This window comes from Panicum virgatum, chromosome 5N (assembly GCF_016808335.1).
Source record: "Panicum virgatum strain AP13 chromosome 5N, P.virgatum_v5, whole genome shotgun sequence".
Lineage (NCBI taxonomy): Eukaryota > Viridiplantae > Streptophyta > Magnoliopsida > Poales > Poaceae > Panicum > Panicum virgatum.
Window position 1 is genome coordinate 4,949,261 of NC_053149.1, and position 13,480 is coordinate 4,962,740.

The following is a 13,480-nucleotide window of genomic DNA, read 5'->3' on the forward strand; positions in this document are numbered from 1 at the left end:
CATCTTAAATTACCCTGAAAGAAACCCAAAGACTTTTGTTGTCCATATTTTTTCCCAAGTGAGCTTCTTAAATCACGCTAGGCCCATAAAATGAGACTTGTGTTTTGCTTATTCCACGCGCACTCCCCCCTGCTCTCCACACTGACAAATCAACGTGGGAAATGTGCCAAAACTGAAGCAAATACTCCCTTCGTTTTAACTTTTAAAAATATGATGTCTATAATAATCTAATTAGTTTAAACCGTAGATGTTCAATATTTTTTATAGGAATTCAGGCTCAGTGCTACCAAATATAATGACATCTACATTTTGACCAAGTAATTGATAATTCATACCAGCTAGTACAAGTACTTGCTCGGTTTCTTTCTAACAGTCATGTTTGCAATAAGGACGAACAGTATTTCAAACAAGTACTCCCTCTATTTCTTTCTCTAAGGCACGCACCCACGCATATCAACATTCAAATCTCATAATCTTCAACCAACAAGCAAGTACTCCCTCTATTTCTTTCTCTAAGACACGCACCCACGCATATCAACATTCAAATCTCATAATCTTCAACCAACAAATAATCTTACGAGGTGTAAATTTTATTGTACAAAAGTAATACCATTGTATTTATATTTAAAAGTACTAACTTATGATTTTGGTTTGATGTGACAAATATTATAATATATGAAAGATAATGGGCCAAAATATAGTTTTAGAGAACATGACAAGTCAAGCAGTGCTATATTTTGAGGTGGAGGGATTTACAATTTACAACCAAATGGGCATGATGGCAGCCATGGTGTAAACATATCTGGAATAGGAGTGGTTATCGCAGTGAGGGGTTTGCTTTTAAATGGACTAAGTATATACGGAGAAGACTAATGATGGCATGTAAGGGAGAACTGCAGTCCTAATGTACAATGTTACTGTGAGATGCTCCATTAATTCAATAGATCGGTCGCCTCTTGTAGCTATAAATACATCCCTGCTCCCTATATGTCAATCGCATTGCTTGCATTTTCGGTTAAATACATTATAATTAAAAACTTACAGAACGAGCTGAAAAATCAGCAGCAAAGAACGGGCAGCAACTAGACGCTACTGAAGAATAGAATTCACAGGACTAGCTAGCGACTAGCTAGCCAAGAGCCCGTAAAACAACAAAAAGAATTGGCTAATCATCAGTTGGATCCAAGTATTCTAGGCTTTGTCTGCCAGTACTGATCGAAGCGTTGCCTTGCATACTCCATGTACTCGAAGTCGATGTTTTTGTTCACGTGCGCCTGGGAACAGAGTACAGAACAAAATCAATCTTTGGCAGGTTATTATTCACCGAATGGATATATACGCATTTGGAACTAGTATTTGAGAGCTCACCGAGATTATTCCCCAAAGGCCCCAAAAGAGATGGCTTGCAAGAGTATACTTTGCAATCAAGCCTAGTAAGTTTTCAACTTCCTCATCCAATGGATTTTCACCTGATGAACATATAAATTCTTAAGAACAGAGAATTCTCACAATACATCCATGTAATGCAAGCATTTCATAAAGTCAAATGCTTGATTAGTGCAGAATGAGTATGCAACGTTCTGTTCTCAAATTGCTTTGCAATTACCTGAAGAGCTAAGGTATGTCCAAACAAATCTTCGCTGCTCCTCAATGTCTGAGAGTACAGAAAAATTAAATGATATAGCAAGCTTTACTAAAGGAGCAAGATACAATTTAGAAACACACATGGTTATAAGTAAAACTAACCAGGATATTTTGCAAAGTCCAGCACATGAGGTGTTGATGTATGGTAATCAGCAGCCATCTCACAGAAGTGATTAGCAATGTCAAATGCAACAGGGTTAAAACTGGCATATTCGTAGTCCTGCAGGATTTGATCAACAAAATAGCAGTCAGGTAAAGGAAGACATGGCTACCAACCAAGTTGTCCCCATCCCTAGCATTCCTTAGCATACCAAATTGTTCGTTTTTAGGATATTTTTTCTATCATACCAATCTGCCTTTCTATCATACCAATCTGCCTCCATTCCTAGAGTAACTTACTGACTTGCTGGAAATTAATCCGTTTAATCAGAACTTACAATCAGGGTGACTTGTCTGGTCTCTTCATATATCATAATATTCCCATACTGCAGATCATTATGGCAAAATCCAACTGACTGATTGAACCCTGACAGCACCTTCTCCAGCAACGCAATCTCATCGCCAAGCTTATTCAGCTGAAATTGTTTGGACTCTTCCTCGGAACACCTGACACGAGCCTGCTCAAGCCACCTCCTGATTCAAACAAGTAAATCAGCCTCTGATCAGCAATCACTCACATTTCTCGCCATGATAAGAGAAGGTGGCATAAAAAATGCATGCCTGAGCCTATGCCACAACGAGACATCCTTGGGTCCAGGCATGTCGAGATCGTGAAACTCCCTCAGCTTCTTGGCTATCAGCGCTGATATCTCCGGGTCGCGCAGATCCGCCGCAGACAGCGTCTAAGAAAAAGCAAGAGTGCAAGTAATACGAGAATGAGATATCACCATTACCGATTCACCATTCCAACAGACAAATTATGAAATTAGCAATGGGGACGCTCGCGTACCCTGGCGTTGATGAACTCCTCCACGCGGCCGTTGGCGAATCGGCCGAGGAGGCGGGGCCCCTGGCCGTGGCGCGACATGCACTCGAAGGTGCGGACCTCGTCGGCGCGGTCGAAGAAGACCTCGACGCCCTGGCCGTAGATGCGCACGAGCACCTTCCGCGGGTCGCCCTCGCCGCCGGGCCAGGTGATCCGGAAGACCTCGTTGGTCATGGCGCCCTTGAGCTGGGACACGGCGAGCGCGCCCGGGTCCACGTCGCCGCCCCAGAGCTCGCCGGCCAGGCGGAGCAGGATGCGGCGCGCGTCCTCCGGGATGCGCTCGATGCTGGGGCTCCGCCGCAGCACGGGCGCGGGGGCCGCGGCACCCCCGCGCGGCGGCGGGTCGGCGGCGGCCATCGGGGGGCGGAGGAGGGCGACGAGGCGGCGGCGATCTGCGGAGGACGGAGAGGTGAGGACGAGTCGTTTCGGTTTGCGCTCGAGGGAAACGGGATTCGGGGTCGGGAATGCCGCGGAATCGCGGGATCCGAATCGGGATCGGGGGGAAAAGGCGGCGGCGGGCAGGAAGCTTCCAGGGCGAAAGCCGGCTCCAGCTCAGCTTCAGGCGCCACGTCAGGTGCCAGCTCCGAACGCGCAGTGGACACGTGGGGGTTGCTGGTAGGAGGGTTGTTTTCAATAGTTTCAAATACCTAGAAAAGATAAGAACAACCTAGAACTAAGACAGAGGAGTATAATTTTGAGCTTTCGTGTTTTGTTATCAGCTAATCATAGACCAAAAGTGTGTTTTTATTACACCAATAGTGGTGAGACTCCACCGTCAAACAAAACGAAAAAAAAGTAGTATTGGAGTCAACAAACGGGGCGAAAGATGAACAGTAGTAAATGTTGCTAGCAAAAATTGTGATGATCCGGGTTATGATATTTGCTAAAACGGATAACTAAAAATTCATCTAAAACCATTCATAGCTGGAAGACTAGGGACCATCCAGGGGCAAGAGCAATCATATCCAAATTCTTATCCACTCGCACGCTACTTCGTCGGAAAGCACTAGAGGAGCAGAGAAACAGATAGAGAAAACGACGAGTCAACGAGCTCAGCGACGTTACATCTGCAGCTGAAGGAGGAGGAGGCGGCGGCGGCGGCGGCGACTCCGTCGGCGCAGGTCGGTGGCGGCAGCCGGAGGCGAGGAGGAGGCGCTGACCAGCGCGCCTCGGTGATCGGAGCCATCGCCGGCCCGTGTGCCCCACCGGTAAGCTCCTGTCCGCCGGCGAGGACGTTGCAGCAGCGGGTGCTCCGAACTAGCAGCTGCGAAGCACAAGGCAAAGAATCCGCAGCGTGATAGTCATAAAAAAAAAAGAATCCGCAGCGTGATGCCGTGATTTATGGGGGCCAGCGCCCCTGAGCTCCGCGCGGTATGCTATGGCAGCTCGGGAAGGAGTGGTTGGTGGCAGGAACGATCCAGACATACAGTATACCAGTGCTTGGAGCCTTGGACTGGAACCTTTAAAAATGAAGCGTCTTGAGTTAAGCCTGTAGTGCCTTAAACATGAGTCACAGGACTGTCAATGCATCACTAAACCAAGTCACATACAACAGACTGAACTTTTTGAGGATGTCTCATAGTCATAGGGTAAGAGAATAAGTAAAAATTCTTTCTCCCAGCAGTATAGTGGCCTAGTGCAGGCCCTTCATAAATCATACAGCAAGGCTCTATCCAAAACTTCTATAGTTGACAGCTTTAACACCTTGTGTTCAGACATGTTCACTGATAATAACCCTGTCGGTACCCTGTAACAGGGATACCCACTCTTACTGCAGCAAGGCAGGACCCGCGTAGTTATCCGTAGCTGCGCGGGAAAGACGGAGTAGCCGGGCCCCACAGGCCAGGCTTTTCCCTCACCAGGCCAATGGCCCCGGACCGTTCCCCGCCTGAGGATGGGTCCGGTGACGCCACGTGTCTCTAAGGAAGGGAAGCTCCGAGCTGACCGCCGAGGCCTCGGACCCCCAGAAGGGTCCGGGACCTCCTGCGCCCGTCCGGACTCCCCTCACCGTGTAGGGGTCCGGAGCCGCCACGTGTCCCGGAGACGCGGGATCGTGCGCGAGTCTTCCGCAGGAAGACTCGCCCACCTGCCGCATTTAATGCGGTGGACAAGGCGTGCTCTGCCGCCGCGGTACGCAAGACAGCCTTGTCAGGCCTCGCTGAGCACCGCGTATTACCAAGGAGCACAGTGGAGCTGCCTGTGCCGCAACCGCGCAGAGCCCGCTTGCAGCATTAAATGGATACGACAGCACGACGCTTTTCCATCATGCCGCCTACGCCGCAAGCTACACCGCCCGGTTAAGCAACGTGGCGGGCGATGCCACTAGCTACGACAGGCCCGACCTGACAAGACAACGCCAGGACATGATGGACGAAGGGCTCCGGGAGCAGGCAAGAGAATCCAAGAGAGAGATCTCCTTTGCCTGCGACGCCATAATGTATGAACAGTACATTATTTTATACTGCATCGTTGGACCCACCTGTCGGGGATCCAACGGCTGTGTACGCGCCCCCTTGAGATATAAAAGGGAGACGCTCGCTATGCACAGGACAAGCCAGACTGACTCAAGCTCTCGCAACCTTCTCACTCTCGTGGGAAGGCAATACAACACACAGTGGACGTAGGGTATTACGCTCCGGCGGCCCGAACCACTCTAAATCCTGCTGTGTTCCTCGTGTTCTTGAGTGAGACCGATCTAAGACTAGCTACCCCCCTGAGTATACACCCTCTGGGCTAGGGCGGGTGCCTTCCGCCACCCGGCTGTGGTTTGCAGCACCACGACATTTGGCGCGCCAGGTAGGGGAACAGCTGGTCGCAGTTCATCTTTTCTTCGTCCCCATGGTTCGAGTGGACGACGTGGTGATGACAGAGGGTGTGGCATCCTCCACGCCACATGCCTCTCGCGTTCCTGCTCCAGGGGCAACTGTGCCTGTGGAGCAGCCACCACTGGCGGCGGCGCGCGCCGCTCGCCGGCAAGAGTCAGGGCGCCCATCAAGGGCCCCCTCACAGGCTGCGAGCGGCGGAGCGCTGGCAGCGGCTAGGGAGTTGCTTCGCAACCCCCCGGCTGAGGCAGCCTCGCCAGACGCCCTGAAGCAGTGGCGGGACGACGTCGACCGTCTCCTCCACCTGGCTCAGGCCTCCCCCAGTTCTGCAAAGACTGGGCAACGACCTCCGCCTGGCAACGCGGTGGTACCTTACCACCAGCGTCAGGGCGGTGCGTCAGCATCTGTGCGCTCCCCTACCGTGAGGGGTGCACGAACAGAAGACTTGCGGGCGGAGCTCAACCGCCGGCGCGCGGGGGAGGATGCCCGCATCGCTGTCGAGAGGGCGCGAGAGCGCCGTCTCAACATTGAGGGACGCAACCTCAATGTTGATCTGGACGCGGCGGCACCCAGGCCTCCGGTGAACGCCCGGATTCAGTCAGGCGCACCGGTGGCCGGGGTGGGCTGTGCTGCACTTGCGGAGCACCTCCGCGCCGTGGCGTGGCCACCCAAGTTCCGCCCCCACCTGCCGGAAAAGTACGACGGTACTACTAACCCGTCAGAATTCCTGCAGGTGTATGTTACCGCCATCACAGCGGCTGGTGGTAACGGCGCCGTAATGGCAAGCTACTTTCATGTAGCCTTGTCTGGGCCAGCCCGGACTTGGCTCATGAATCTCACACCTAGGACGATCCAGTCCTGGGAAGAGCTCTGTGCGAGGTTCACAGCGAACTTCGCCAGCGCCTACCAGCAGCATGGTGTGGAGGCACACCTTCACGCCGTGAGGCAAAAACCCGGGGAAACGCTTCGGGCCTTCATCTCGCGCTTCACCAAGGTACGGGGGACCATTCCTCGTATCTCAGATGCATCTATTATTACTGCTTTCCGCCAGGGGGTACGTGATGAGAAGATGCTAGAGAAGCTGGCGACGCACGAGGTGGAAAGCGTCACTACGCTTTTCTCCCTGGCAGACAAGTGTGCCAGGGCCGCTGAGGGCCGTGCATGGCACTCAGCCCCCCAAGACGGAGACACCAAGAATGGTGGCTCCAGTGCTACCGCACCGGGCGGTGGCAAGAAGAAGAAGAACCGGGGTCGCGGGGAGCCGCATTCTGGCGGACCAGTCGTTGCAGCAGCAGCGCCAGCAGCGGCGCCAGCTGCGGCGGCAGCGGCTGGAGGCCAGAATGCACACGGCAAACGCCCTCGCCCGCAAGGTGGAAGCGGAGGTTCATGCCCTCCTCGCCAGTGGGCCGGCAAGGAGAAGGCCTCTGACAGCAGGGCCGCGGCCGGGGAGAAGGAGCTGGGGTACCAATCCCCCGCTCGAGAGCTGAAGGGCGTCTATCACGACGACGACTCCGGTTCCGACAACGGCGACCGCCGCAAGAAGCTGTACGTAATGTATGGCGGGAGCTGGGAGCTCGTCTCCTGGCGGGACGTGAAGACCCTTCGCCGGGAGGTCCTTTCGGTGTAGCCGGGGGTCCCGAGGGCGGCGCCGCACCAGAGGTGGATGAACACCACCATCTCTTTCGGGCCATCCGACTGCCCGGAGAATATGGCCGGAGCTGGTGTGCCACCTTTAGTCACCGCCCCTGTCATATCCAACGTGAGGCTCTACCACGTGCTGATTGACGGTGGGGCTGGCCTCAACGTCATCAGTTATGCAGCGTTTAAGCAGTTGCAGATCCCAGAGTCCAAGCTGACTCCCTCTTGCCCATTCTCCGGAGTGGGCCCACACCCGGTGTTCCCTCTGGGGAGCATCACATTGCCGGTCACGTTCGGGACCGAGGAGAACTTCCGCACAGAGAGCGTCATGTTCGATGTTGCGGAGGTGAACCTCCCGTTCAACGCCATCATTGGCCGACCGGCACTCTACCGCTTCATGGCCATTGCCCACTATGGGTATTTGGTCTTGAAGATGCCTTCCCCTGCCGGAGTCCTCACCGTGCAGGGCGACCGCACCGCTGCCGTCGCTGCAGTTGAGAGACTGCATACTCTGGCGGCAGAGGCTGCACGCTCCGAGGAGGATCCGTCCACCTCGCAACCCAGGGCGCCTGCAATGGCTCCCAAGGTCCAACCATCTGATCCGGACCAAGTTCCCGTGAAGACGGTACAGATTGGAGCAGACTCCACCAGGACCACCCGCATCGCGGGGAACCTGGAGGAGAAATAGGAAGACGCGCTCATCGCTTTCCTCCGGGCAAATGTCGACGTGTTCGCCTGGGAACCGTCACAGATGCCCGGGATCCCCAGGGAAGTGATCGAGCACAATTTGAGGATCTACCCCGACGCCACGCCGGTGCGCCAGAAGCCTCGGAAGCAGTCCGTGGAGCGGCAGAACTTCATCCGCGAAGAAGTCCGTAAGCTCCTACACGCCGGCTTCGTCGAGGAGGTCCACCACCCCGAGTGGTTGGCCAATCCGGTCGTCGTCCCAAAGGCCAACGGGAAGCTTCGGATGTGCATCGACTACACCAGCCTCAACAAGGCATGTCCAAAAGACCCCTATCCTCTTCCGTGTATCGATCAGATCATGGACTCCACCTCCGGGTGTGACCTTTTGTCTTTCCTAGATGCATACTCTGGTTTCCACCAGATTCAGATGTCTAGAGAGGATAGGAAGCATACTGCCTTTGTAACAGTAGATGGGCTTAATTGCTACATTGTCATGCCGTATGGTCTAAGGAATGCCTTACCCACGTTTGTACGAGCTATGAACAAAACCTTCTATAATCTAATTAGAGATATTGTTGAGGTTTATGTCGATGACATTGTGGTCAAGACTAAGGTAGGGTCAACACTAGTGGAGGACCTGTCCCTCGTCTTCGACCGTCTTCGCTCCACGTGCACGAAGCTGAACCCAGAGAAGTGCATCTTCGGCGTCTCAGCAGGGAAGCTGCTGGGTTTCCTGGTCTCGCATCGAGGCATCGAGGCAAACCCAGCCAAGATCAAGGCGATCGAAGCAATGAGGCCTCCTGGCCACATCAAGGACGTCCAGAAGCTTACTGGATCTCTCGCTGCTCTTAGCCGCTTCATATCGAGGCTGGCCGAGAGGGCCCTTCCCTTCTTCAAGCTATTGAGGAGGTCCGGTCCATTTTCTTGGACCGAAGAGGCTGAACAGGCCTTCCAGGAGCTGAAGCAGCACCTCACCTCGCTGCCAGTATTGGTGGCTCCAGAACCCGGTGAGCCGTTGTTTCTGTATCTTGCTGCATCTGCGGAGGCGGTCAGCATGGTGCTGGTCGCCGAAAGGATGGAGCAAACTCGCCAGGGGAGCTCCAAGGTCCTGTTGGCCAAGGATGGTGAGCCGGACCCCGGACACGGGGGCCCGTCAGCCTCACTCCAGCTTGAAGGTCCGAATCCTGCACAGGCAGGTCCGGGGGAGCCTCATCCTAGTGGGAACCCAGAACCACTGGGGGCCCAAGGGACAGATGTGGTGGACAAGGGCGAGCCGGACCCGGGAGCTAGGGTCCGGACCGTCCAGAAGCCAGTCTACTACGTCAGTGAAGTCCTCCACGAGGCAAAGGCCAGGTATCTTGAGACGCATAAGCTTATCTATGCAATACTTATTGCGTCCAGGAAACTGCGCCACTACTTTCAAGCACACCGAGTTGTTGTAGTGACCTCTTACCCATTAAGAGCGATCCTACACAACTCCAACGCCACAGACAATATCGCCAAGTGGGCAGCAGAGCTGGCAGAATTCCAACTGGATTTCCACCCACGCCATGCGGTCAAGAGCCAGATCCTGGCTGATTTCATAGCGGAGTGGACTCCTTCCCCAAGCAACCCTGGGGGTCCGGTCATAAATGCTGGACCCCCGGAGCCGGAAATCAGGACATCAGTCTTCACCGAGCCTCACTGGACACTCTTCTTTGATGGGTCCGCCCGCGAGAAGTGGGCCGGGGCTGGTGTGGTCCTCATCGACCCAAACGGAGATCAGCTGAAGTACATGGTGCACCTTGAGTTCAAGGCCACCAACAACATGGCGGAATACGAAGCTCTAATCTTCGGCCTGACGCAAGCCCTCTCATTGGGGGTCCGGCAGCTTCTGGTGAGGGGGGACTCCCAGCTAATCATCAAGCAGGTCCGAGGGGATTGCAACTGCAACAATCCCCAGCTCGCGGCATACCTCATACACGTGAGGAAGCTCGAGAAGGACTTCGACGCCTTGGAACTGCAACACGTTCCCCGCGAGCACAACTCAGCAGCAGATGATCTCTCTGCGAGAGCATCTACCTGGGCATCTGTGCCCGAGGGTGTCTTTGAAAGACGGCTGCTGAAACCTACCGCCCAGCCTGCCGAGCCGGGTGAGGGGGATCAAGCTGGCACCTCGAAGCTAACGGTCCCGGCAGCATTCCACCTATGGTGCCCGACCAGGGCTGTGTGTTCTGTTGAGGAACCTGGTGACCTCACAGAGCCACCCCCACCTGCTCTGGGAGCTCCCGATGCATGGATCTCCGAGATCCGGGACTACCTGAAGGATAACATCCTCCCTGATGACGATGTGTCCGCTGAGCGCGTAGTCCGATTGGCTAAACGTTACGCGGTGGTAGAAGGGGACCTCTACCGCCGTGGCGCCAACGGTGTCCTCATGCGATGCATTTCCCAGGGAGAGGGCCGCGAGTTGCTCGCGGAGATCCATGGAGGCGAGTGCGGAAGTCATTCCTCCTCTCGCACGCTTGTTGGCAAGGCCTTTCGGCATGGCTTCTACTGGCCAACAGCACTCCAGGATGCGGCTGAGCTGGTAAGGTCCTGCAAAGCATGCCAGTTCCATGCAAAACAAATACACACCCCAGCTCAAGCTCTGCAGATGATTCCACCCTCATGGCCATTCGCTGTGTGGGGTGTGGATATCCTGGGGCCTTTCCCCCGGGCTGTCGGCGGATACCGGTTCCTCTATGTCGCCATCGACAAGTTCACCAAGTGGCCGGAAGTTACTCTTGTGGTGAATATTACTAAGAAATCAGCAGTCGCATTCCTCAGGTCCATTGTGTGCAGATTTGGCGTCCCAAACCGCATCATCGCGGACAACGGGACCCAATTCAAAAGCAGACTCTTCCAAGAGTACTGTGAGGACATCGGCATCCAGCTATGCTTTGCGTCCGTAGCACATCCCCGCAGCAATGGACAGGTTGAGAGAGCGAATGCAGAGATCCTCAGGGGACTCAAGACCCGCACCTACAACTGCTTGAAGAAGCATGGTGCCAAATGGGTTGACGAGCTTCCGTGTGTACTATGGGGCAACCGGACCACACCCAGCCGAGCCACCGGGGAGACTCCGTTCTTCCTGGTCTACGGGGCTGAAGCATGCCTTCCCCCAGAAATTCACCTGGGCTCACCACGGGTCCAGGCCTTTGACGAATCCATGCAGGAGCAGCTGCGGTGCGACGACGTGGACTTCGTTGACGAGCGAAGGTGGCGAGCAGCAATCCGAAATGCACGCTACAACCAGGCGCTCCGGCGCTATCATCAACGGTTCGTGCACAGTAGGGAGCTCCGGGCTGGCGACCTCGTCCTCAGACGGATCCTGAACCGAGCGGGGCTCCACAAACTCTCCCCCAGCTGGGAGGGGCCCTTAAAGGTTACAGAGGTATGCCGGCCCGGATGCGTTCGCCTCGCCACAGAAGACGGAGTGCCGCTGCACAACCCATGGAACATAGAGCATCTGCGTAAGTTTTACACCTAGGCAGAGCAGGAAAATAACTTTTCCTTTGTAATAAGATAGAGTTAGCGTGCGGTCCAGAGCAGTTGGGGGCTACCCTCGTAAACCCGACCTCTGGCATCCATCGCACTAGCGGCTAACGCGCGGCTCAGAGTGGTAGAGGTCTGACCTCGTAAACCCGGCCTCTGGCATCCATCGCGCAAGCCATGTACATCGAGATTGCAAAGGAAAGATTTTCTCCTAGTTCTGTCTTTGTGTCAAGGTTAAATTACGCATTTCGATTCTCGGAATTTTCGCTTTTTCTAACCCCCGCGGGACCTCTACTCTTGTTGCTGCAACTAAGATCTGCATTGAGCTGCTGGACTGCCGTACAGATCCGGACCCTCTTGCTGCTGGAGAGGGGTCCGGATCCCTAGGGACCTACTCTGGGGAGCGGGTACTTGTTTCCTGGGGTGGTTCGGAGCCCAGTGTAGCCGCTTAGCTGGTTCCGCACCCAAAAGCCTGTACACTCCACCACCCTGTAACGAGTGCTCTAGTACCTGGAGCCGGGTAATTAGGGGCCCGGACCTCGTCCCAGCTCAAGAGCTGGCTTCCTAAATCCAACACGGCATGTCCAGCACTATATCTCAAAGGATCGAGCACAGCAAAGTGACCTCACCCACTACTGCGAAGGGTCTGGGACGGTGAAGCCAGGTCCGGAAAGATCGTGCTATTTCCTGGAGTGGTCCGGAGCCCTGCGTAGCGCCTTAGCCTGGTTCCGACCCTAAGCCTACGCACTCCTCCACTCTGTAACAAGCACAGAGCTACCCGGACCTGTGCATCTAGAGCCCTGGACCTGGTACCAGCCTGGGATTGGTCAGGAAAGAGCCCCGCGGGTCTGTTACTAAGCTATAACTTTGAAGTGGTACACAGGTTAAAACCTGGTTGGTGGTGGTCAGTCTCAAACCATTGAGCCTACCTACCAAGGGGTCCGAGTATCTGCTTCAAAGCTTTCATGCAGGATAAGAGCCAGTCTCGATGGTAGAAAGACTCATAGCAACCGAGTCTCTCTCCCAGGGGGCCCAGGGCATCCGCTTTGTCCCAGACATCATGGATGAATTCTGCATGCGTCAAATAGCTAAGTTGCAGCATCGTTGCTACTATATAAGCAAACTTGATTCTTCTATCTGTACTCCTGTATACTACACAGGGAACAAGGCGCTTGATCGTCTTGCAGGCTATGCAGCCCTATGCCAAGGAGGTCCGGAGTATCTTCTACGGCTCAGATGGCAGACAGGTCGAAGCAACTGAACCTATCTGCCAGGGGGCCAGGGCGCCGGGGTGCTGCATATTGCAAATCAACAACTGACAAACAGCTAAGTTGAAGTTTTTTCTGCTTCAAAAATTTCAGCTAGTACAAGTTTGTTACATAATGCAAAAGAAAAAAGATACAATGCCCAGCTCAAGGGTCTGCAGGCTCTCGCTTGAAGTAGGTGGCGACGAAGTCAACGACCTCCTGCACGCTGTCCCGAGCGGCGGCCTCCGTCTCCGCTACAGGGCCATCCACCACGGGCGCCAGAGAGATGGTGAAGCGTCCTCTCATAAGAGAAGACTTAAATGTGATACAAAACATCAGTCCCAGGAGGCTGATGCCACATTTATTACATCAGATGGTTCAGAACCTTACAAACCTTGGCGGACACTCGATACAGATGATAATAATTATTAGCCAAGCTACAACATAACACCAGACCGCAAACCACATAGGGTCCACTACGGGCTCAGAGTACTGCGACAGCGGAGGCATCTCAACGGGGCCGGTTCCACGGGCAAGGTTGGGTGTAGAACGATAACCCTACTCGGCGTCGTCTGGCACGAAGTCTGGATCTTCTTCTGTAAAAAGTAAGAGTGGGGTGAGCACAAACGTACTCAGCAAGTCCAACCACACCCACGGAGGGGTTAAATCAAAATAATATGCCTAGGTAATATCAAGGATAAGGTTTATGGTTTAATTTGCAGAAGAACTATAATTTATGCAGGGGTTTGTTTTAAAGAAAACCTTTATAAAAATCAATTTCAGAAGTAACACGGAGTTTCCAATTTTTTAAACTGCTACCGGACTCCCCGTCCGTCGTAGCACACGGCACATCTGCCGGACACAATTCCAAAACAACTCACACCAGCCCATCCCAAGGAAACACTAGTTATGTGACCACACCATAACTCGCCCAATACCGT

General features: G+C 54.1%; 1 protein-coding gene across 2 annotated transcripts; it reads right to left on the reverse strand.

Annotated features, from left to right (window-relative positions):
* Positions 1 to 907: 907 nt before the first annotated feature.
* On the reverse strand, positions 908 to 4,360 carry LOC120673880 (probable choline kinase 2). 2 transcript variants are annotated; one of them, XR_005674910.1, is made up of 8 exons: positions 3,695 to 4,360; positions 2,594 to 3,021; positions 2,365 to 2,486; positions 2,082 to 2,277; positions 1,747 to 1,864; positions 1,607 to 1,640; positions 1,369 to 1,469; positions 908 to 1,274 (listed from the first exon to the last, which is right to left on the reverse strand). XR_005674910.1 is itself a non-coding variant. In XM_039954923.1 (8 exons), the coding sequence occupies exons 1-8, from the start codon at positions 3,813 to 3,815 to the stop codon at positions 1,173 to 1,175; spliced, it is 1,236 nt and encodes a 411-aa protein (XP_039810857.1). In that variant the 5' UTR covers positions 3,816 to 4,074; the 3' UTR covers positions 908 to 1,172. The 2 variants fall into 2 exon arrangements, 1 of the variants encoding a protein (XP_039810857.1); XM_039954923.1 differs by having other exon boundaries at positions 1,607 to 1,654; positions 3,695 to 4,074.
* Between the last annotated feature and the right edge of the window lie 9,120 nt (positions 4,361 to 13,480).